Source organism: Mycteria americana, chromosome 1, assembly GCF_035582795.1.
Source record: "Mycteria americana isolate JAX WOST 10 ecotype Jacksonville Zoo and Gardens chromosome 1, USCA_MyAme_1.0, whole genome shotgun sequence".
NCBI classification, from domain to species: domain Eukaryota; kingdom Metazoa; phylum Chordata; class Aves; order Ciconiiformes; family Ciconiidae; genus Mycteria; species Mycteria americana.
Window position 1 is genome coordinate 187,656,931 of NC_134365.1, and position 26,323 is coordinate 187,683,253.

The 26,323-nt window shown below is 42.9% G+C and overlaps 1 protein-coding gene across 2 annotated transcripts; it reads right to left on the bottom strand.

The window, feature by feature from the left end:
- Positions 1-2,767: 2,767 nt before the first annotated feature.
- On the bottom strand, positions 2,768-26,323 carry OLFM4 (olfactomedin 4). Of its 2 annotated transcripts, none has more exons than XM_075491979.1 (6): positions 26,243-26,323; positions 23,443-23,520; positions 19,511-19,663; positions 12,620-12,832; positions 11,529-11,682; positions 2,768-3,818 (listed from the first exon to the last, which is right to left on the bottom strand). In XM_075491979.1, the coding sequence occupies exons 1-6, from the start codon at positions 26,321-26,323 to the stop codon at positions 3,025-3,027; spliced, it is 1,473 nt and encodes a 490-aa protein (XP_075348094.1). In that variant the 3' UTR covers positions 2,768-3,024. The 2 variants fall into 2 exon arrangements, with proteins under 2 accessions (XP_075348094.1, XP_075348093.1); XM_075491978.1 differs by lacking the exon at positions 23,443-23,520 and adding an exon at positions 23,924-24,001.

Here is a 26,323-nt window from a genome sequence, read left to right on the forward strand (position 1 = left end):
GCTGAAATATAGTCATTTCGTGCCTTTATTTTCCTGTTTTTAAAAGGACAGTGGTCTTTCTACAACTCTGCAAAGCCTCTTATAACATTAACAGAAGCACTGCCAGCTGCCAGGGCCCCAGGGGCGCTTATGTGCCTCGCTGCCCACCCTGCCCACCCCACTGGGGCTCCCGCCCACCCTGCCCATGGCCCCGAACCCCGTGTCAGCCCCCCAGGGCCATCAGCCCCTGCCCCAGCGACATGGCAGCAGGGCCAGTCTCCAGCTCCCTACAGCCCTGCCCTGCCCGGCCATGGGCCCCACCGAGCCAGGCCCACCCCCGGGCCCACGTCCCGGCCCAGCCTCGGCCTGTCTCCATCCCCAGGGAGGTTCCCAATGCCTGGGGCTGGCGCTGCCCCAGTGCCCCCGGCTGCCCCGCTCCTGGCTGGGGCGGTGGGACAGGACAGGCTGCCAGGCCCTGCCCTGATGGACCCCAGGGGAGCCCACGCTGCACCCTGGTACCAGCTGCCTGAGAAATACTAGCACAGGACAAGCTCAGCCTTGCCAGGACCGAAACATCCTGACCCAGCCCCTCCACACAAGATATTTTAAGGTTTTATAAGTGCAGGGATGTTTCTGCTTTCCTTGGTAGTGAGCTACCAAGGTCTAACCCAATTGTATTTTATCTTCTCTGCAGCCACATTGTGTGGTACCCTGAAGAGATGGCTGCTTCCACTGTCTTCCCACCTCTGGGCCACCTCAGTGAGGTCCAGCTGGAGCCCAGTCCCAGGTCACACAGGGTCTGGGCCACACCGTAGCCAAGCATGGGGGGCAGCCACGGCATCCCCACCTCCACCAGCACCGTGGAAGCCTCCAGTCCAGTCCAACTGCTGTTTCCAAAGGGGAGAAGCCTAGACCACAAGGACCTGTCCCCAGGAAGGACTTGAGAATTACATCAATTCACCAGAATTGGTCACATACATGCTAACATCAACTCCCTCCCTAAAAGGTGGTGAGCTGAGGAGCCTCAAGGCCCATGCTGATGGCGTTTCTTGATAATAAGGGGAGAGTTGCTCACTTTCTATGACACACACACAGATGTAGAGGGAAAAAATATTTTTTTGCAGTATTTTCTTTTTCCTTTCTCACCCAAATCCTTACTTGGGTTGTTACAGATTATTCACACAGCAGCCTTGCCTGTGCTGACTGATCAGATTACTGCACCAATGCCTCCATGGCTTTCAAATCCATTTCACAGGTTTCCAAGAAACAGATGCTGTTACCTGATAAGTGGCAGCACCTGGCTTCAAAACGTGTCATCAGTTCATCAGCCCCTGATGTCTCGAGTAACATCTCAGCTTGGTTGAGAAATGTTACCCTAACCAGCTAACACATTTCTGTGTTGGGAAAGAAAGCTCCTCTTATGTACTTGTTGACATACTGATTCACACCTTTGTGTTGTTCCCAGAACTATTTAAGCACATGGAGCCCAAGTGAGTGCAATGATCCTGTTTCAAACATTTGGCGCCCCAGCTTCCCATTGCATTCCAGAAGTTACCCACTTGTCACAAGCATCTTTACATGGCTCTATGGCACAGCTGAGATTCTTTGAAATATTGTTTTTATTAAAACAAAAGCAATCATTTGCATATGTATTGATTTTGATTATCAGAGGACACAGGCACAATGTCATAGGTAACAGAAGAAAATGAACTACATGAACTGCTTTCTTCATCATTGTAGAGCTCTGAATTTCAGTATTTCAGCCTGCTTTCTGACACGATGAAGGTAAGACATTGATAGAGTGTACACACTCAGAAACTATTATACCATACCCATCAAAAAAAACCCCAACATATCCAACTAGTTTGACCAGACTTGTTTTCCACAAGACCTCCTACCTTGCTGTAAGACAGAATTACCCAGGGAACAAACTGGACCCTACACTAACAAGGTTCTCAGGAATCTAATTACAGAATGGCAAAAATGTTGAATAGAGGCACATTAAATAATAAGGCTGTCATTCTATGGCGATGCATGATATACACCTAAGAGCCGCTTGTGGCCAATAAAGTCAACGGGAGGATTTGCATCAGCTTACAAGAGCATAAAGGAAAGGAGAACTGTTTCTTGCACTGTACTGCTGGGAAAATGGAGCCATGGTGACCACAAAACATGGCTAGATTGTAGTAAGACCATTTGTAAGGCCAGGTTTAGGCACATGGAATTGCTAAGGGCAGCAGAGTGGGACAGAGGGAAAGTTGGTGAAAGTCTTGCTGCCAGTTTTGCTGCACAGTCACTCCGAGAAGCCAGCCTGGTGCTGTGGCAGCTTGGGAGAGGGCTGAGCTGCTAGGAGGCAGCTACAGGTGGGGCCCAGGGGCAGCTGTCCCACTGCATCAGTGATGGTGAGGGCAGTGAGCTCTGTCCCTGCCCTGATGCCTTCTCTTCCCTCCATGTGATAGGACTTCAAACAGCAAAGTGCATTTCTAGCCTCTCTCCTGAAGCCTTGAGCCAGATACTACTGATTCCACCTAACAAATGGGTTGCTGTCTTCCAACCAAGTCTACTTCCTATACTATTTTAATCCTTTGATTAATTTCTCTGAGGCCTCAATTCACTCTGATGAAGATCAGTGGAAATTCATTCTCAGTTTCTGGGGGCTTTGCCTGCGTTACACTGACAAATGCACATCAGTGGGTAATTAGCTTATCGGTCAGTAGACAGGCTATGCCCATCAATTTCTGTGAACAAAATGCACTAAATCTATGCAGTAAATCTACTTAGAGGCAGGACAATTGTAAAGCACCGAGCACGAATAAACACCAGTCAAAACCTAAAGAACCCGGTACTGCCAAACACTGCTGCCAGCAATACTACTGACCAGAGTGGGCAATTCCTTTAAAGAGTATAAGTAATATATGTAACACCCACAGATACAGTACATCAGACCAAATGAACTCTAAACTGGCAGTAGCATTGTCTAAAGGCATATCTGATCTCTTGTTTTAGTTGCTGCCAGTTTTATCGCATGCTTATGTCACTGAGATGCTAAGGCTGAAAGGTCACATCATACCTTAGAAGGTAACCGTCATTGTAAACATACAGACTCTGATCTGTGGGGCTATAATCGATACTCTGGATTGTATCTAACTTTTTATCCATAACGACACTAATTCTACCTTCTTGGCCAGTACTCGTGTCATACATGTAGAAGAGTTCCTCTTTCCTAGTGTTCATTGGCCTTGTAGCGTACAGAATACCACATACAATGAAAGCATTGGAAACAGATGGCTTGTACTGTCTTGTCTGCCAAGTATTTAGCACATCAAGTGTGGTCTCATTGAGTTTGCTAATCACAATGTTGCCCATGCTATTTTCTGTTGAATATATTACCCATAACCCACTTTCATCCACGGCAAAATCTATGGTTTGCCATGATACACCTGCATAAGAGAAACGGTTACCGGTAACAGCATCTGGAAGCTGCTTCCTCAAAACCATGCTGTTCGTTTTTAAATCATGCTTCACCATATATATTGAATTATAAGCATGATAGTACAAATAATTATTGTAAAGGGCAGCACCACTTCCTTCCCCATATGTTATTCTACTTTCATACATGGGTTTAAACAGCAGCAAATTATCAAAGGAACTATAAATTCTGTAGTATTCCAAGTATCTCCCGTCTGTGTTCAATGGTGCAACCCAATAGACTTCCTCCTCTGGGTTAGAGGGAGAGTAATCTCTACCCCAGGAACCATATTTGTAGGAAAATCCTCTCCAGTTCAGCTTTACAATATAGGGCTGGCTAACATTCAGCAGTCCACGGTGAATGCAGCTACCTGCAATTAAAGAGAAAAAAAAATGGTTTTCCAAATGTCATCATTAGGAGAGACATTTTGCATACTATAGCCTCCAGAGTGTGCTTCCTAGGGATTAGATTTGTGGCAAAGCACAGACATAAACGCATAGCTTCATGTGTAAAAGGCTCATTTTGGGCCAAAGTCAGCAACTGGATGGCACTAATTGTTCCAAGTTGACTCAGAAAGTTAGTAAAAAAAAAATAAAAGTACATATTATTACAGCTATTTGGAGGGGCTGGGGGATGGAGAAAAGATAGGGACATCCATCCTCAGTCAGGATTAATTAGCAGAAAATAAGTGCTCACTGCGCTGTTCCAGACAAGGGACAGATTTCTGTTTCTACCCATTTGATGCACGCCAGCCTGAATGCACTAGGAAATCCCTTGGAAAATACAATTTCAGAAGCATTTTAGGTTATTTTCTACCTCAGTGGAACTGAGAGCATGGGACATGGGGAAAAAAGAAAGAGGAGCATCTGATTTCTGTGTATTTCACTGCAGAGGAGAAGGAAGGGGCAGCAGCAGCAGTAATTCCAGAGTCACATTTCAGATTAGCATTCTGCTGTCAGAATCACAGCTTTACAACAGTGCGTCACAGCCGCATGGTGCCTTCCACCTCAGGCCCTCAAAGAAATCTGCAGACAGTAACAATCACAGCCTAGGAAATGTAGACAGATATTACTCTGAGTTTTCATGCGAGGCAACTCTAGAGAGAATATGACTTCAAGCTGAACCAGAACAGCTCTGTTTTCCACATATCAACTATGAAGCCATTTTCCCGATCATGGAAAAATTAATTTAGATACTAGAAATACTTTCCTTTTACTCATAGCGAATGGCAGTGACATTCCTGTTTCCTGATAAATTCGCAATATTGTAATTCACTGGTGGAAAAAATGCTCCACTCAGAAATGTCTGTGGGCCTCTGATGAGTCCGAAGCTGCCACTGGCAAAAACCAGCATGCTTTTTTCCAAGTGTTAACATTACCTTTTTGTATTACTGCCACAAAAGTGTCCCAGATTTTTCATTGTAAAGATATGTTTACCTGAGGTAATGGAGACAGAGGTGTCAAGTGACTGGCACCAGCTCACAAGCTTACTGGTACTCCAGTGTTTCCCAGTTCAGTGGGGTGGTCTAGCCACTAGACAGCTTTCCTTATTAAAGATGGAGTACAATATGAATAGACCCAAGTCTCACATGTCAATTAATGGATAAATTAATGGCCACCACTGTTTAATGTTAATAATACCTCCCTCAGCACAGGAACGCTGTGCACCACCAGCTATAGTGTCAATGATGAAAATCAAACTTATCTTTCAAGGTTTTAATACTTTGCATGGGTACCATGTCACAATTGCTTACAGCCTGTATGAAGAGAATGGCTGTTCATAAGCTCAGTCATATGAAGGGTTGTCTAGCATATAAATAACCTGTGTTTTAGCACAAAAAAGAAAGACAAATAACAGACAGATAATTTACCTTTTACCCTCAAAGCTGGCCATCCCTAAGCGAGGCCAGACAATACTTACGAAGTTGAATTGAAAACTCCTAAAGCCACTGACAGAAAAAGCCTAGGAGGTATCTTATTCTCAAAGGCAACCTAGTCTATCCCACAGATAGAGGGAAATGCAGAGACAGACCGATTTGAAGTACTCTGCTTGGAAAAAGACTGGGAAACAAGATATTTGGTGAAAAATGGACTGTTGCAAATGCAGAGAAATCTTTTTCTGATCTGCTTTGCCCACGGGGAAGGTGCTCTGCCTCTGGGACAAGGAAACCTGTGGCCTGAATGTTAGAAATGTCCAAGCAAGAAGGTAGCATTTGTGCCAATGTGTAAAGTCGATTTGGGCAGTGGAGCTCTCCCTGTCTCCTCCTTTCTCAAGAGGTACTATTTCTCTCCTTCCGCTACATAACACCTGCACCCCTCACAGTTTTGTGCTGTCTTGCGCTAGTGACTTCGGGGACATGTGATTCACCTGCAGCCTCCTCAACATCTGTGAAGAAGGTGGGGAACAGCTTTATATTAAATATAAATCACTATGCTGAGCTAAATCCCTGTGTCCCCAGGCCATGTTGGCAACTTCCTTGGAGTCAGTATTGCCCATGGGAGCAGTTCTGCATCACTGAGTGCCCAGCTCATGGCAGAGAGGGTGACACGAGTTGTGAACAACACCATCTCCTCCCCCAGCCCCTTCTGTGTCCTGGGATTCTTGCAGCTGAAACGTGGGATGACCCTGGTTGAACGCTGCTTCCCTCCGTGCCACCAAGAATCAAGGCGAATCAGCATTCCTGGATCGCAGCAGATGAGCATTTAAGCATGCACTTAAGTGCTTTACAAAGGACGAGGCCCTGGAGCAGAAACCTCATTTCCAAATATAGCACACAAGGAAGGCACTGCTGTATGACTAGCCAGGCTGTATCTCTGGAAATGGCACGTAGCATGGCTAGTAACATGGCCTCAGCACTTGGCACAGATACCAACGTTTAGAGGTGCTTATACCTCAGCTCAGGAAAAGGAAGAAAGCTAAGGCAGACAGTGCAAAATGGCTTGCAGCCTGCCAACTCCATAAATCAATTTGAACTGTTTTTTTCTTATATCTCTATTATGTATTGTTACCTCCGGCATGAGGGCTTCTTTCAAGCTGGTGACATTGAATATATTACTGTGCTTAAATCACAATAAACTTATCTCAGAATTAAATGGTTATTAAATGCTCTAAAACTCTTGATTTGTTTAGAAAAATATAGCACTGAAGCTTGCAGGTAGTGAAGCACTGCTAAGCTCATCTATATGCGACCTCAAATAATTTTTCATGTCATTAAGCAGAACACAATTCCAGATTTATTTTAATAATTCATACATTGTTTCATAAATAAAAAACAAACGTGTGTTCAGCAGAGAGACCTTTTTTTACAAAAGAAATAATAAATTATTATTTCTTTCCTTAAAGAGATCTCTCTGCTGAACACTTGTTTGGTTTTTATTTATGAAACAATGAATTATTAAAATAAAGTTAGAAGCGTGTTCCGTTTTAATGACATCAAAAATTGTCTGAGGTTTCTATAGAGTATGTGCTTGATTTTGATTTCCTTGAAAACTCTCCCAGAATTTTTTTTACCAAAAAACTCTGTGGTAGTCAGGGGGTGATCTGTCTTCTGCACAGGTTCAGAAGAATTCATTGTTGTTTATTTAATCTAAACTTGCCTCCCTGTCTGCATCTTGTGGGAAAAAAATGCACAAAGGAAACAAAGTGTCATGTAATTTTGTAAATATTAGAAGGTACTTGAAATAAATCCATATGCATTATTCAAACTTTCAAGTTTTTAACTCCTTTCTCCACTGTTTTGGGCCACTCATAAATGACGTCCTGGTATTTTTGCCTTCCTTTGTTTCATGCTTATGTAGCAAATAGGTGAGAGGAGGACTAACATAGGTACATACACATGTACTTCTCCTTCTCCCTACATAAAGAACCGGTATCTCAGCTCAGTTGTTCACTAATCCTTCTGATTCATCAGAAAAGGAGCTGGCACTTAGTTGCCAGGACCGGAGGGAGCCTGACTTGCTTGGCTAATGGGCTGCAGAACTGAGCATGAGACGCATCCTGTTGGGTCTCGCTTCACCCACTTCACTCTGAAGCACTCACAGAGCACATCAGCTTCTCACTCCAATAATACAGGTGCCAGAAAAACTCCATCAGCCTCTCCCTACCAAGCAGCTGCATCTGACTGCAGAGGAGAAGGGACCACAGTTCGCCTGTGCAGCTCGAGATCATGAAACAAGGTGGGACCCACATTTAAAAGAACACCCATGAGGGGCACAGAGACCAGGAGCAGGCTGGTGCTACACTCTCACGCATGCTCCCAAGCACCAGATGTGCACCCTCCTCTCCCATCAGATCCAGATGTGTAAGCTGTTACCAGCCTTACTATGGCTTGAGACACAGGAGACAGAGCTGCTCAGGGAAAGGCTCATCTTGGCTCCTACTGTCTCACTGACATGCGAAGACGCACACAGACACCTCAGTCTTCACCAGTATCACAGGGCACAGACACAGGCTGACAGCTGTGTCCAAGAAGCATCTAACAGGGGATGAGGTGGAGGGCTGGAGTTCATTTGACCTACCTTCAGGCAACTAAAAATTCAGGTGCCTCAGCTAAGCTCCCTCCATTGCCAATGGAGAAATGCATGTGTCTCCAGGGGCAGCTCAGGCAGTCCTGGAGAGGAGGTACTGGCCAGCTCTTTTCAGGTGCCTGTAGGCATGTCTCTCTCTTTGTGTATGGACATATTCATTTCAAAACACAATGCAAAACACCTCAAAAACACAGCCATCTTGGGTACATAGAAGGTAAAATATAAGGTAAAAGTGAAATCACTATAAGACTCCAAAAGGATTCCCTGAGTTTCAGCATTAGGCTACACCAGGTCTTCCTCCTGCTGAGACCTATTCACCAGTAACTTGAAATCCTTAATTTCTAAATGTATAAAAGCCAGAAAAATCAGCTTTGCTCTTTTTTTCTTTTCTTTCTTTTTTTGCCTTTGAGAGTTTCATCTGACTCACTTCTCCCTGCTGCCTCTCTCAGATCATTTCAGTGAGATGTGACAAAGAATCTGCTGCAGAGTCCTCAAAGAACCATCCTGGGGTCTTTTCTCTCTATACCTGCCCTGATGCAGCCAGATGAGATCAGTGCAAAAGAAAAACGAATGGATAAATATTTTTTCCCACTGGAGTGATGAGGAGAGAGATGCCAGGAACTGCTGCAGATAGGAAAGCCAGGGATGATGATGAGGATGATTAACTATATATCTACTGAGCCCCATCTCAGACACTCAGACACCCACCTCTCCAGTCGGAGAGAAAGGCAAATGGAGACCAGTGATTTCTTTCTGCTATGCTGTTTGAGAACAGGCCTGCTCACTCTGAGAAATACAGCAGCAAAAGCCTTGGGGGACAGAGTCAGAGGGGCTGTGTACTACAGCACTGAGAAGCAAGAAGCTTTAATTAAACTTGCCTTTAGACTCATGGTCTTAGACAGCTTGGGGATTAGCCAAGCTCTCTCTAGTTCATGTTGCCTACCCAAAATATGCAGGAGAGAGGATGAAGGGGGAAAGAAAATGCAGTCTGAAAACAGGACAAAGAGTCAGTTTAATACAAACATTATAAATATAATATGAACCAAAAGCAGGGCAAGGCCAAATGGTTTGGCAGGAATTCAAGGCATTCAAGCTTGCAGAGAAAACGTATGGAAATTGTGTTTAAATGCATAAATGAGAGCTTCAGAGGCCTAGGTGGGAGCATCCATGCAAAGCCTCCAAAATGACCATCTAGAAAACGCAGCTCTCTCACATACTTACTCCATCTCCCCAACCAATAACATCTTCCTCCTGCTACTGGTTTTCAAGTACAGTCTGCAGAACATGTAATTGCTCTACAAAGTTCTCTGCCCAGAGAATATTTGCTCCCCGCCAGGCACACGAAGTCCTGCGTAGATTAGCAGGAATCTGAGCCTACATAACACCTGGGTTATCCATATAGCTGGCATCTCCCAACAGGCAGGAAACTTCCCAGCCCTCCGCAGTTGCTCTGCCATTCCTTTGTGCCAGCCTCAGAGACCACCCTCACCCTAAAGGTGGCCATGACAATACGCCCACACACATCCTCCAACCCTTCCGACGTTCCTACTGCTGTGGGCAGGAGATAAACTCACGGATAACACCAGAGGATGTCCTCAGCTGATGTCAGTGGTGGTAATTCTCTGGAAGTCAATGGAGCTATTGTTGTTCATACCACCTGGGGTTTTGGCCTTCTAGGTTATTTTCTGCTCTGTGGTTCCCACACAATGCAGTGACATGCAAAAGTGCCTGAGCTAACTGGCACACCAGTCAGGAATAAGGCAAGGCTAAAGCAATACCGGTCTGGTCCCAGATAAATGCTATCCATCTCCTCATTGTGCCTTAAGAAGCAATGCTAAATAAGTCTATTATGGTCACAAGCCTATGCAGTTACATTTACCCATCCCAGAGCTATCACCCTGCTCTAGGCGTGACTTGCCTATCCCTGCATGGAGCTGCATTGTGAAGCATAGACCTCCCTTTCTCACTCTGTGAAAGCTCCTACATCCCACAGACGCTCAGGCCAACCACCCAGGCATAAAAGCAGCCCCTTCCTCCATCACTCATGGAAGGACACAGTATTCTTGTTCCAGAGCTCAGTACTTTCTCACCAAAACAAAGGCTTGCTGTAGGCTTGAAGAGAAAGAGGCTGTTTCTTTCCACACACCGTCACCCTCAATAAATCAATGAGATGCCCTTCAAATACTTTTAAAACATTGCTTTTTTTTTTTTCATTGAAACATTTTAAGCCCTTCCTTAAGGAGCAGAGAAGGGCCTTGAGATTTTGCAATGCAGTTTTTTATTTCAGCTTTCTCTCCTGCCTGATCCCCAGACAAGGTGTTACTCGCGCATCCTGTCAGAGAAGTGCAGCAGCTGCCCGCACCGCCACGGAGCCCTAAGGACATCGCAATAGGAAAGGCTGCTGACCCTAAGGGAAGCTTGTATTTCTGCCTCTCACCTTTCCAATCAGATGTTTGAACTAGATGTCCCCACGGTGATGAGAGGTAAATGCTGGTCGGTGCAAATCTGTGCTCCTTGCAAGCAGGACACCACTCCTCCTTTTTTATGGGCTCCTCTAGCTGATTGCTAACCCGCTAATGTGAAAAAGCAGGATCCTTCCCCTGGGTATTGTATACAACAGAGCACTTTCTTACAATACTCTGTCAAAAGGAATCCCACGTGTACAAAACACTCAGGGTTTGATAAATCCTCCTGTCTGTTAGCAAGTGGGATGCTTGACCTGGCGTACCTAAACTAGTGTTTCTAAATGGTTTGCTCCAGTGCATCATATCTGACTCTCAAAATTTCTCAGACTATGATTCACTCATAATGTGATTTTTCAAACTGAACACACTGTCAAGACAAAAATTATTCCAGTTGTAAACTGATTACCACATGCCCTGTGACTGGTGATACTTTCACAGGAACAGCACTCTGGGAACCACTGATCTAAGCCCCAGAACATAACCTTTCCTAGTTAAGAAAATGATAAAATCCTAGTTCCACTGAAATCAGTAATAAAGCTCCCACTTATTTCCCTGAGACCAGAATTTTCCCCCAAGGTTCTTGACCTTCTGATTTAGAAGAATATTTTGCCTGTGAAACAAAAGTAATCTTCATGCAAAGCTACCTTCCGGAGCTTGCATACCAACAGCTTTAGTACATAACTGTTGCTCATACACTTCCCAAGCAGCATTAGAGCAAAATTGCCATGACACAGGTCACTTTCACAGGAACTATTAAAAATCAAAGCTGGTCAGAAAAAAGCATAGTTTCCCACAAAAAAAAAGGTAATTGTTTTGAAAAAGAGAAGGGGGTAGAGATCCTCACTGCAGGTGAGAGGAAGATTACAACTTTTTCCAGATGAAAACAGCTACTGTGTCTGGGTTTCCTTCCTGCCCTCATTTTCCTTTTGAACCCGTTGATGAAACATTAGGAGCTGTCTGCTCAATTTTTCAAGAGCTAAGTAGTATCATTACAATTGTATTTAATATTAACAAAGGAAAATCTCTGCATTTACTGTTCTACCCATGTATTATGTTGTTTCTTATCTGATATACAAGAGAAATGCTTACCTGGTGGGAAATAAGGGGGTACTGTAGTTTTGTTTGCGCTCTCTTCACACTCTTTCAATCGATTCTGCAGAGACACAATTTGTCGACGAATTGCAAGGATATTGTTTTTATCCAGTGATTCTAGTTCATTTACCAGTATAGTCAGATTTGTGATCTAGAGAAAAAGAAAAAGAGAAAAAGTTTAAATTTCTGTCAACTTTATTTCACAGATGTTTGCAGGCAGGGTTGATCATACCATAGAATATGCTACAGAACAGGTTTTAAGAAATATCCCTATGCCTAGACCTTATCCTGCTAGCCTGTATTTTACATTTCCAGCAGAGGTACGTGGCCACAAGGAAATGCTTTAACACTCAGTTGTATACCATAATGCAAAAATATAGTATTATTTTATACATAGTCTAAAAATATCCAGTAAGTCTTAGGCAAGAACTAGCTATTATATATAAAAAGTACTTATTCCAGCCTTACAGAAGTATCTGGAAATTTTCTTTGCAAAGATAAATAATGTTCTCAATCACCTACTTGATGATCTAGAGGACAATGGAGAAAATGATATTTCACTTTCCATCATCTGAAGTAATTATTCTCTCTAGGTGAGTGATTAATTACAATTTTGAAAATGTGATTTATAGTCTGCTGGGAAGGTGATAGTCTTTCCCACTTCTTGATTTCATATTGATTGGGCCACTGCCCTAGCAACCAGAAGCTAATTTTTTAATTATCTAAGTTAAAGCACAGCGGCTTTCAAGCGTGGGGGTCTATAAATTAATATTTATTATAATTATTTAATCAGCTCGTGTGCTTAACACTATGCAAAACTGTTAACTTTCAGGCAGATAGTTGGCAAAAATAAAGAGGTCCCCATTTTTTTTTTTGAGGTTTCTTTGCTTTTCTGTGCTCTATATCAAGGAAAAAGCTGTTAATACATTTAAGGTCAAGCTTTCTTTTAATTTATGCTGATGAAATGCTAAAATAATTCCACTGGCTGCAGTAGAGACAGGCTACATTTCCTCAACCTAAACACTAAAGAGAGAATAGACTATCTGTATATTTGAACCCTCTGTGGCTAATTAAGAGTCTGGCAATACCTCCAAATATATTTGCTCAACGATGACATTGCTTCCAACAAGGCTGGATTTCAGCTGAGTGACCAGTCTCTCTAGGTCACTGATTTCCAGTTTCAGTAACTGGAAGTCCAGTTCTGTGTAAGATACACCGGTCTGCTCCATACGCTCCACTCTGATGGTTATATTAAGGATTTGCTGCTGATACAGTTCAATCATTTTTGAGTACTCTCTAACCTTAAAGAAAAAAAAAACGGTACATATTCAACTCCAGGTTAGCAAATAAAACAAGCCTGTTTGACACCTTTATTATGTTTCTGAGTATTCCATGCATAACTTCCACAACTTGACATATATATTCTTCACATAAACTACATAAATGAAATCCTCATCACATGCATAAAAAATGTAAAATTTAACCCTCATTTATTGTTGGCAGTTCCACAAAGTCCCCTCAGGAATGCCTGGGGATAACTGAAGGCAGAATTTTACTTGCAGTCTTCCATTTTTTTAGTTCTTTGCCAATATTGTCTCTGTGAGCTAATTTTATCCTCAGTATGCCAAGAACTTACATTGGCGAAAATTTTATTAGAAAATCTGCAGTGTATTATCTCACAAAAGCAACCCAAGGACGCTAAAAAATGCAATAAAGGATTCCCAAGTTTTTCAACTTCATTTCCTATTAACTCTGAATCCAAATAGGATTTTACCCTGTGTACATTTGAATTGTGCCAAAAGTTGGCAGAACTGGTTTGGGGTTTGTCTTTGGGCAGGGGGGGAATGTTTAAACACAGTGTTAAAAATCAAATCTGGTTTAAATGAACATGTAAAATTTATTGCAGGCTTTAGCTACAGTAATTTACATAGCAGCCTTTTCAGCCTTTGAACCATTAAACAGTTGCCCAGATAAATATATTTTCACACTCGTATCTGCTGAGGTAAAGGTCACAGCACAAGCATTGTGATGCAGAATGTTAAGACTATTATATGGATTTGGGACATTCCTTGGAAAATATTAGTTCCTTGAAATTTAACACTTTGGGAAAGATACATAATTTCTCTCCTATATGCTTCATAAAAGTCATGTCTGTTTTCCCTTAAATCACAAAAGTTATATCACAAAAGGTAAGAAGTAGGAAAAAATATAACTAGTTTGTTGCACCGGTAACTCCATATTTATACTTGCAGCTGGTGTTTGTAGTATAAGTCCCTCTCTCTACAGCACTATGATTTCCGTAACTATTACTTCTTTGACTGAAAGATTTTTAGCCCACATCATCTCAAACATTCTTGCATCAGCTTAACATAAAATGAAAGTCAATATTTTTCCCCGTTGGCTCTGGAATGGCCTCTAAAATCTTGTCATGGTGTGAAGACCATGGACTCCCTTTTCTCCTTTTCTGGCAGCAGCCCTTGGGATAGGGAGCCCAACAAACACACTTATCAAATAATTCCTTTCAATTTTGATTGAATCCCTTGTGTACCAAAGAGGAGGTATGGGAGCTCATGGCATGGGAATTCATGAAGGGCAGAAAGGATCCTTTAAAATCATAAGATATTCAGTGATGTGGTTTAAGAAGGAGAAACATAAGTGAGAAGACCCTCTTTTCAGAAGTGTAATTTTCAATAGTGGCACAACTACACTATAAATCTGAACAAACCCCTCTGCATGCACATACATAACATACACCAAAAACAGGCTGCTCAATCCCGTGCATTTAAATCAGGGTTTGAAACAGATCTTCTGTTCTAAATGTGTGCAGCCAGACTTTGAGCTGCTCTGATATAAACTGGCATGTCTCCATAAGCTGCAGCAGAAGCACCCTGACTCATAACACTGGATGCTCTAGATCTCCCAGGTCAAGCCTGGGTAACTTCAAGCTAAGGAATAACTAAGCTATTTATTACAATTAAGAATAACAAAAATAATAGCATGTAAAGACTTAGACCTAGCTCCTTGTATCTGGCTGACAACAAAGACAGCTGGGATCCCTTGTCCTAGCTGTCACCATCATTCAGGAAGGAACAGTAGGAAGAACTGGACAATGTTCTTGGAAAAGCCAGATGTAGTTGGACCTTACACTTTCACTGATCACCAAAATCAGTTTGGAGTTGGAAGATATCCTCAAAAAAATCTTCTGAAAAATTCTGCAAAGGTCAATGTTTAAACTGTGTGTCTAGAGTTTGCACAACAAAAAAGAAAGCATGTACAATTACAGCCTGAGAAATACAAAGCAAGCCCATGTCTGAACAAAATTGCACTGCTGTGTGAAGATACGTACATCACAGAGATATCTGGAAATCTGTCTAGGTATTAATAACATTTCTCACAGGAATACTAATAGTAATAATAATAATAATAATAATAATAATAATAATAATGCAATACAGACCAAATCTACAAACCACTGAAATAAACAGACTGCTGGAATTAGTGATGGCTACTCATCAGTATGAAACTTGTGAATTTGGAGTTTGTCCAGGGTCCTGAGAGCCTGGACAAAATGCTGAGGGCTAGAACAAGGCATAAGTAGTTATTTCAGGCCTGACTGCAGAGTGCTGCAGGACACAGACCTAAAGTTCTCCTCCCACATCAGAGGTTTTTCACTCAGTCAACCATCTAGGTCGTTTAAGGACATGTCAACACCATCCAGTGGAGTATATCTGAGAGACAGCCATACAAGTTGAGCCTGAACTAGCCCCAGCACTCCGCAGCCACACCAGCATCGCAATGAACTTAAGCTAATAGCTCCCCTGGCGAACTATTGGACAAATACAATTTTATCAGCCATGCTGCTTTAACAGGTCTATACTGCTTTTGCAGACAAATCCAGCACATATGTCAAGCATTGCAATGTCCTGTGTGAACATTCCCTCCTGCTCTGATCTGGCTTGGGAGTTTCTGTGGTTTAGAATTACCAGCTGAAAAAGGAACTTGATGTTGCTCTTGTGATGGTTTTGGCTGGGATAGAGTTAATTTTCTTCACAGTAGCTGGTATGGGGCTATGTTTGGGATTTGTGCTGAAAACAGTGTTGATAACACAGGGATGTTTTAGTTACTGCTGAGCAGTGCTTACGCAGAGTCAAGGCCTTTTCTGCTTCTCACCCCACCCCACCAGCGAGGAGGCTGGGGGGGCACAAGAAGCTGGGAGGGGACACAGCTGGGACAGCTGACCCCAACTGACCAAAGGGTTATTCCATACCATAGGACCTCATGCTCAGCATATAAAGCTGGGGGAAGGAGGAGGAAGGGGGGGACGTTCGGAGTGATGGCGTTTGTCTTCCCAAGTCACCGTTACGCGTGATGGAGCCCTGCTTTCCTGGAGATGGCTGAACACCTGCCTGCCCATGGGGAGGAGTGAATGAATTCCTTGCTTTGCTTTGCTTGTGTGCATGGCTTTTGCTTTCCCTATTAAACTGTCTTTATCTCAACCCACGAGCTTTCTCACATTTACTCTTCCGATTCTCTCCCCCATCCCAATGGGGGGGGAGTGAGTGAGCGGCTGTGTGGGGCTTAATTGCCGGCTGGGGTTAAACCATGACAGCTCTGTTGCTTGGCAGATAGATTTAAGCAGCTTGTAATCCCTGCTCTTCTACTGCATCTACTTGCTAGGGACTGGCTGTTGTTGCTTGGCAGGCTGGCACAGAAATTCGGTGCATATCCCATATTTAGGGATACAGACCAATAACTAGTACTGATTGCTGCCACGTTTATCGTAAAAGCCTGAAGTAGGGTATGATGAGTGTTTAGGGCCTGTATTAGCCCTTTATAGGAAGAGAAGGGAGCCATGTGAGGCATATGTAGGAAAAAAATTCCTCAGTTTCAGTTTTTTCTCCTTTTCGAGAATTGTCACCCTCATGGAATGAAAAGGGCAGGAAAAATCTGCAATGCTCATTTACTGTGTCGTTTACCTGCAATTGGTATTTATCAACACAGGTTTTGCAGCATGCAAACAGACACTTCTCCAGCATGCATTTGGAGAGTACAGAAGGGGGAACAAAGGTGCAAGATGAATATGTAAAAGAAAAAAAGTGGGAGGACTGAGGGAAGATAAGAAAGAAGTGACAAAACCAGCAACTCTATAAAGTCACTTAGCCCAGGATGCTGGCTTCAGGCAGGCCTGACCTCTACAGACCCATAAGGAGCAAGGTTGGCAAGCAGCTGCAAGCTGACACCGAGAAGAATTCCACTGCAGGTTAACCTATCTTGAAAACAGCTATTCCTGGCAGAAAGCAGGCATGCTTTTTTTCTCCTGTTTTTGTTAGGTGAGGATGTTGTGGCCATCGTGAGGCAAGTTCTGAAAGGCACTTTCTCTCCTTGGGATCACATGCTGATCCATCCCTGTTACAGAGGTGTCCTCTCCCCTTTCCTATTGAGAGGAGCAACCAATTCCCACTTTGCTTTGAAAGGTTAATTTTCTTCTGTAATCATAATTATGCTGGCAAAGGTTGATGTGACAGAGGAAAAATTAGTCTGGTATTTTCAGCCTACAGTTTGTACTCATTTGGCACATGAGAGCATCTCTTTATCTGTGAGCTTCCTTGCCTGCTGATTCTATAAAAGGACCCCCTTGCTTTTTGAATTAGCCTACAATCAGGCAAAAGGTTAATGATTCAATCAGGTTGTTTATCTGGGACTTCTAGCACATGGAAAGCATCCTTAAGAGGGTCCAATCCTGTAGCTCTCACCCAGGAAAAGCTCCCATGAGCTTCAAAGGGTGTTTTAGAAGAGCTACTAAAGCATGGATTCTCAGAGTCAAAAAAGGAAACACTCAGTAGAAATTCCCACCCCTGTGGTGAGACTAGGTTATGTTTGAGTGTGATTCCCTAGGAATTTGCTCTGGATCATTTCTAATAATGATCAGCAATGAGAGCTCAGATTTCCTCCATTTCATTATTTCCTTCTTACATTACTTCTGACTAAAGTAATATACAGGATTGTTTAAGGAGGATTTTTTTCCACGACTGGAAAGGTGAAGAATTTTTAGGCATGGAGACTCATGCACCACAAGATCTCAGACTACTTAAGTTCAGATATCAATAGGGCAATGCTCGACAGCTTTCTTCTTTCTACAGAAAAACATCGTAACTGAGAAATCTTACACACGTAGAGTTACACCAAAATGCAATCTGTTCATTTTCATTTCTGACCCAAACTGTCTCTTTGCCTATATCACACCAAAGTATATGTCACACTTTATCTAACTAGATGCATTGTAACACTGCTTGGCTGATTGGTCTCGACAGGATGAAATTCAGTTAAACCTGAGTTAGGTCAAGAATTTTCACTGTCTGCAGCAAGAACTGAAAGCCAAGGTCGGTGTCTACACCGCGGTACACTGCTGGGCACCTAAGGATGACAACACAGTTACACCAGTTGACACCAGCTGGCAACCTAGACATTAAAGTCCATGGTGGGGATTCAGCTTGCCCTGAATTTAGAGGTGAGTTGCAGATACAGATCTGGACACTTAATTTTAGGTATTTATAGTAACCTGTGTCTTTATATGAGCAAGATGTCTGAAATCCATGGAGATCTGAGGTTGTCCACTTGAGATGCTCTGCAGATCTGCATGTCACTAGCAGATAAGTCACACATCCGAAAGGAAACATGCAGCATTCTGAGGAAAGTACTGGTAAGAGACTGGTTACACCAGGGCAAGTGACTGGGAAAGGTGGTACACAAACACCTTGAAGAATCACCCCAACTTTCTGGCTGGGAGTCATGCCCCTGATCCTGTCCCAGTGCAATTAGCTTAAAATGCTGGCACTGACCACAGTGGGAACAGTATGGGGACCTAAAATCTCAGTGATTTTCATGGTTCATTAACTCTGAGCTACACCTCCATGCTACAAGGGATCAGGTAACTCCTGTGCTTGGAGGCAGTGGGACTTCTGTCAGCTTGCCCTTCATATCCCTGCTGACAGCTGAATGTGTTTCATTGTTAGCTCCAGTTCTTTCAAAACAAATTATTTGAACTGAAAGATCTTACCACAGGATCCTCCGCTTGTTGTTGTGGTTTTTATGCACAACTTCTTATCTGTTCTTGATTATACCAGAGAAGGGTTATGAATATTTATGGTTAGAATTTATAATTTAATGCTGTGCCTTTTCTGCTGATTAATTCAAGGACACTTCATTTCTTAAGACGCTTGGTTCCTGAAGAAAACACTTTCTGCTGGACACCTAATCTGAATCCTGAATATTTATCCACTATCAAAAGTCAAAAACAGATTTCTGTCTTCACAGGCAGCTTCACCCAGTGCACTGCAGCATGTGTGGGTTTGCCTGAGTTCCTCAAAAAAAGGATCTGAATTCATGCAACAAGCAGCCAAAGTAGTGTAAGGTGTGTTTGTCTTCAACAACAATGCATAATTCAGCAGTCTCACTGCCATAGCTTCAGATGTTGACAAGGAAGGTATTTGATTTTTAATTTTTTTTTTTATCTGTGAGACCAGAAGAAGTGAAGGGGCAAATATTCACCTACTTTTTGACTCTGGGCTGTTGTGACATTTCTCCTCTTTCCCTTCATTTCCCTCTTCCAATCTGGCTGGCTTGATACAAATAATAACACATGAAAGAGCAGGAGGCTTGGCTTCCTATAGCTCTGTGTAGCAATCACAAACCAATAAAACTGAGCCAAAAGAGGAAAAAACATAATGATTCTTCCAAAAATACCATATGCCTCTAGCTGCAAAGGCCTAGAAAAGGGACCTAAGGATATTCAAATGTATGACATGCTACAGTGTCAAAGATTTGAGATTTAATCACCTTTCTCCTTGTTCTTACAGAGCCTTCTTTCCCACTGTTCGAAGGACAGGTCACAGAAAACCACGGACTGCTGTACTTTTTCACAGGCAACCATTTTTCAGCAAAGATACAATTGTTATATTTATGAGAAAATAACACCTTACTTGAGAAAGCTCTCTCTCAAATTTCTCCGAGAGCGTTGTGGCTATGATTTCCAATTGCTCAGCCTTCTGCACTGGAAAGGTGGTATCCGGCAAGTACACAGAGCACTGACAAGTTCCCTCGTCATCCACAGAGCCAGAGACATTGGCAAAGAGCTGCAATAACACATTGGTAAGGAAAAAAGTGTTAATATTCTTCTTTGGAGTCAGTAGCTAATGCCTGACAATAATATGAGCTGTGACAACCATGAGATCAACAACTTCATTACTAGACATCTTTCACCTTTTTCTTCCAAAGAACTCAAAATATCTAGCAATTTTTATGACTCAGCCTTACAAATCTTTCTGCAAATAGCCAAATATTGCTGTAAAGATTTTTCCATTAGAAAAACAGAGGCATATAATAGTTCTTACTTTCCTAATCTTGTGGACAATGTTCCTAAGATAACGAAATAACTTTTCCAGCAGATGGAAGAGCACACAACAGCAGGAAAATAATAACTTAGTAAGTTAGGTCTTATGGTTACTGTTCTGTTAATCTGAATTGAATTGATCAGATCATCTAGTCATTTCCATCCATAGAGATGAAAGCACCGAAACAGAACTAGTAACAGGGAAAGTTTTGAAAAGGAAAATGCTTCGTTTGAAGTTTCTCAGCCAGCCCCAGTAAACAGACATATGCATTTAATTATACACCACTGAAAGGTGACAAATTAAATATGCAGGCTCAGCCTAAGGTAGAGATACTTACTTTGCTACAAAATATTGCACGTAACACCCACACATCACAGCGACTCATCCACGTTTGTGGATAGTTTGCAAAGCTATTGCCCATGCCATTATCATGAATCGCCTTGTCCTGGCTGCTGCATGTTCAAACCATCAGCATTGGAGCAATGTGTATGGTGTATGGAAAGGTCAGGGCTGGCAATTCATGATCTTGCCATAATTTACAGCCAAAGCACATCATTTCCATAAACACTGGTCTGAATACTGAGTGTGTTTGAAGCAGGTCTTTTTTGTTTGTACACAAAAGGCTTCCCAGTTCATAAACCTATCACGAATTTATTAATAAAGATATTTGATGTTACTTTAAAGTATTCTGGCACACACTTCAATGCGGCTGCATATTTTAAAACTACAGGCTTGCTCTTTAAATACACTTCTTTCTATAATCTCTCCTCCTGCCTTGCAGAAATCCCAGTTATTCATGTGTTTTCTCTTTCTCTCTCCCTCTTAAAAATAAATAAGCAAACAACAAAACTATCTACTGAAAGCTGACATTTCAGCACTTCTTCCCTCACTTTTTCACAGTGATTTCAACTAACTTCCTCCCCACCAAACCAGCCCAGAACATGCAGTGATGGCCAGCAGCAAAGCTGTCTTGATCTGTAAGCCCAAGAAGAGAACAGCAGGAAACAAGAATGATCCCAGTTCACACTTCTGGCAACCTCTTTACCGCTGCCATAACAAACAGCACGCATCTCATTTTGAAAGAAAGCATGAAAAGACTTTTCATCTGTGTTATTCAAGCACCATGGGCCTTAAAACTTCACTCATAGCCAGACTGCTGAAGACATTTAACATGAAAAGAAGTAGAGAAGTATCTCATGGCATTCCAGAATGTCCCGGCACGTAACTTCCATTGATTTCTCTGCCAGGTAGGTTACCAAAGCATTTCTGAATATCCCACTGAGAATATACTGCAAACTATTTCTAAGTTTCCAAGTACTTTTGAAGATATGGCTGTCAGTACCTAAATTACTATGAAAAATAGGTTCCTAAGTCACTTAGATGCTTCTGCACCTCTGAGTCTCTGCGTCTGGGCATGACTGGGATGGAAAGTTGCTCAGCAGTAACAAAAGAAACAGATGGGGTGAAAAAACAAAAGAAGAAATAAACGTGGCTTAGTGAGTACATGGGACTTTCTATAAGACTGTTGTGCACTGGCATGCTAATTTTTGTGTAGAAGGCATTGCATTCTATCCCTTCTGTGTATAACACAAACATAATATACATGTGTATATGTATACCAAGAGAGTATATTATACATAGTATAGCATAGTATGTACTATACATACACAAATGTTTCCATATATAGTATAGTGCAAACTACACATTGTGTACTCTGCTATAAACTACAGTCCTGACTATATATAGCCATCAGTTTATCTAGAGGTACCATGCTTACTCCATGTGCTAAATAAACCATTCATAAATGTATTCAGATGATCTCCCAAAAAAAATCCAACTTGTACATTTAAACTCCCTATGAAAAACAATCATTATATTTTAACATTCGTGTTATGAGAGCCTTTAATTGCAGGCAGAGCTTCACTGCAGTAAGTGCAGCTTATATCTAAGCCAAGAGACAGTTTCCCCAAAGGGGCACACGGCCTGGGAAGACAGAACTGCTTCCATTCTTTCATTGACATTACAAACATTGGGATCATGATGTTCATGAGACCAAGAAGCATTGCTTAGTTAAAAGCCCCTTGGGTCAGTAAGTGCTTCAATCAAAATATAATACCAGTCAAATTATAACCATATAAAAAAAATGTCTTCCCTCATCCTGTCGAAAAATGCACAAGACAGGCTGTTACTTTTGATGGAGTTGTATGTTTTTGAAAGTTTAATAATTTACACTGAATGCTTAAAAGAGAGCAAACTGTCCAGGCCTACAGCAAGGACTTGATCTCAGTCTGTAAAAGTAAGCTGTTACATATACATATTTGAAGCTATGAGAAATGTTCCTTTTCCACATCCCTTCGATTTAAGAAAGGGAGTAGGACCTGACAGGTACTTGATTTTCTGAAAACCAGGAAATCTATTCAGCTGCCTAAATGTGGGCATAGGGTTACATCCCCAAAACAGCCTAGCCATTTCAGTGCTTAGTTTCCAGCTACACTGTAGCCCAGGGGCATTCACAGCTCTGAATGAGCTACTTGCTCTTCCTAAGACAGAGAATGGGATCCACAGAAACTACATGGGAGGGACAGAGGCCACCTTAGCTGGGCAAGGAGATGGATGAGGTTTGGGTCCTGCTACTGAGACTCAGAGAGAGACTCCTAACTCCATTTAACTTTCTAAACCCTCTACTGGAGCCAGAGACTTAACTTTCTCTCAGAAGAGGTCCTTCCACACATCCCAGGTACCACAATGGTCTAGCCCGGACAACAAAGACCTGCCATCGAGCTGTCTGCCATCTCTGACCTGATCTGGAGCTGTGCTTTGGACAAACCCTATTCTTAATACTAGGCTGCAGGACCATGCAGAGCAAGTGTGTCCCATTGAATCTGCTCCAAAGCAAACATGTTATTAAGCAGTCACTGACAGAGAGAAGGAAAGAAACCAGACCCTGAAATCTGCAGACCATGGACTTGAGCACTGTACCAGAAGGCACGGAAATCAGATTCAAGTCCCTCTATCAACAAATAGTTGAATAAAATTTGAGCTAAGTAGAACAGGAAGAATCAAGATTTTCTCACCCCCAGCAACCACAAGTAGGCACTTCTTAGAAGATTGTTTCAAGGCCCTGCTCTGGTTTACATGGGAAGACAGAGTTGAAAAGAAGTCTGCCCCTTCCTCCTGGGAGGCTGTAACCACCAAACTGTTTGGTACATTGCCATCAAACCCCCATGGCCCCAGCTGTTGCATGTCTGGGGTCCAGTTCAGTAGTCACAAGGGCAATGCCAGAGCTTTGGATGTGACTTAAGACATTGAATGACATGGCAACAGCACTGGTGATTTGGGGAATTTGCTACTGCCTAAAATCCTGGATACACAATACCTAAACACCTTTTCCTGGGCAGCCTAACTGATGAATGTGTATCAAGGTTAGATCTCTGAGTCACAGTGCAGCGTTTAAAAAATGGGGCACAAGTTCCTAATTTTGGATTTTTCTGGACTTCAGTGAAGAACAGTAATGGTCATACCTTTGGGCTAGTGTGCAGGTCACCAGTCATCTTGCTAGGCTGAGTCAGATATGGAAGCGTTGCACTGAGATGATGGGTCTAAAAAGCAAAGGAAAGCCTTTTTCAGTGTGATTTCCTGCATATGGCACTGTCCCTTCCCCACCAGCTAGCCCCCATCCTGCAGCTCCAAAGCACTTTGATTTTATTATGGAAGCCATCCCCAGCAACCGTAAAATTAATTGGCTTTTCTGATCTGCTGCTAAGGTGACTAACGTTTTCCTGGGCACAGTGTCACTTCATAGCAGCACTGGTGATTTTGGGAATTCACTACTGCCTAAAATCCTGGATACACAACACCTAAACACCTTTTCCTGGGCAGCCTAACTGATGAATGTGTATCAAGGTTAGATCTCTGAGTCACAGTGCGGCATTTAAAAAATGGGGCACAAGTTCCTAATTTTGGATTTTTCTGGACTTCACTGAAGAACAGTAATGGTCATACCTTTGGGGCAGTGTGCAGGTCACCAGTCGTCTTGCTAGGCTGAGTCAGATGTGGAAGCGTTGCACTGAGATGAGGGGTCTAAAAAGCGAAGGAAAGCCTTTTTCAGTGTGAATTCCTGCATATGGCACTGTCCCTTCCCCACCAGCTAGCCCCCATCCTGCAGCTCCAAAGCACTTTGATTTTATTATGGAAGCCATCCCCAGCAACCGTAAAATTAATTGGCTTTTCTGATCTGCTGCTAAGGTGACTAACGTTTTCCCGGGCACAGTGTCACTTCATAGACACCTCTTCTTGAAGAAAGGCTCTGTGTGACCAGTACAAGGCAGGGGACACAGCCTGCCCAGGATGTGTGAGTCGGGGCTCTGACAAGCAGCCCTGGCAGATTGCATGGCAGTCTAAAATGACAGTACCATGCCCCCCTGCCCTCAATCCGGAGACTACTGTCCTCCCAGCAGGGACGTCCACTCCTTGCTGCCCGGCTCGCGCTCCAGCCTCTCGGCGCAGGACTCGCTGCCCCTTTCACGCCAAGCTGTCAGGCTGCGAGCTGTGATGGCTGGGGCACATGTCCCGCTCTGCTACTAGCACCATGGAGGGGACAGCATCCCACTGCAGGGAGGGAGCACCGGCAGAAGCCACCACACTGCCAAGGATACAGCCAGGTCCACCTTGGGAGTCTTATGTAGTAAGACAATATACATCCCCTTTAACTTGCATCTGTGGCTGGCACCTGCCTTCCTGTCGCAGCAAGAGAGCGGCTGTCACCCTGGCACTGTACCGTGTCCCTAAAGGGCTACTGCGTCCCCACGTAGCGTGCAGAGCACGGTGCATCGCTGTGATGCAGCACACTGTCACTCGTAGTGGGGTCTCACCAAACTCTGTAGCAAACTGGGAACTGCAGCAAGACACCCTCAATGTCAAAGGGTGTGACAGACCAAGCATCAAATGGTCTTCCCCTGCAACAGGACACCTACCCCTGGGTCTTTCTGCGTTTCCCAAATCCCGGCCAGAGCCCCATTCGCAAGCCAGGGAATGATGGGGAACTCCAAATGGCCAGCAAAGGGCAGGTCTATCAAAGGGCACAGCGTAAACAAGCTTTGGTGGGACAGTTTGTCAAATAAACCCATTTGAACAAGCATTTGTGTGCTCATATGATTACACTGAACATGAGGGGGCGCAGCTGGTAGCAATTAACAGTGGTAGGGCAGAGAGCATCACAAATTGTGTAAATTACACAAACTGGGGACTAGCTTAAAGCTAAGCAGACTGAGGAGAAATGTCTCCCATATTAAGCTTTCTACCCTCAGCTTATCAACGTATATTTACACCTCCATGTTGACTTCTGCAACTTTCCATTCCTTAAGCAGATAAATGCACCTTCCCAGGAGATGCTGACTTCTCTGCCTGTATCCACAGCGCTCCCAAACTTCAAAAATATAACTAGGGGCACGCAGGATTTTTCTGGTTGGTGACTAAACCAGACGAATCAGAAAGACTCATTGGGAGCCAAAACGTGTTTTTTCCAAATTTTAACTAAAAAATACCAAAAGGCAGTCACTTTGGGTCAAACAAAACCAAAATGTTTTGTTTCATTTGGAAGAGCTTTTAAGCTATTCGTAAACTTTTTCTTCTGATAATTTAAGCCCAGCTTTAAATTTAAAAACAATGAGTCAGTACAAAATGAAAACAAATCTCTCACTAATGTAATTTTTACTTTTTACATTTTTTTTTTTCAAAGTTTTCTCTTCTCCCTTCCTCCCTGGATTTGTTGGTGGGTTTTTTGTTTGGTTGGTTGTTTTTTCTGATTAATAGGTTTGATTTGAACTTCTGTCTTGCCCAAACAGATACGGTTTTATGGGGAAGAGGGAGAGCACCCCACAATAAACCACCCAGCATGGCTTTCATATGCCTGGTCACAGAGTATGACAGCAATCATGCAACTGGGAAAGCCCCCACCTCCCACCTCCCAACTCCATCCACATCAAAGATGTGGATCCTTTCCTGCTTTCAGCCCTTGCTAATTAATTAGAAGCTACACAGAGTATTTAATATCCACTCAGATCCTCACTGGGAGTTACACTCATCTAACCAAGGCAGAATTTGACTCTGATTTTAAACCTGTGCCTCACTTTTACATTTATTACCCAGTCCCTATACATTAGTTGGGGGGAAGGATGGAGGAATACTTTAAACTTTCTCCATACAGAGATCTCAACATTTGCCTAATAATTTTCCAGTGACCTTAAAAGATTTTTCAGCAATCTAAATTACATGAGAATACAAGAAGGCACCAAAGCTCAGGTTATGAGACCCCCATCTTACCACTTCTGTTGCTGCCATTGTTCCAGCCAGAGCAATCATGCTTTGCATGAGGAGCAGCACAGCCACCTGTGTGTACTTCAT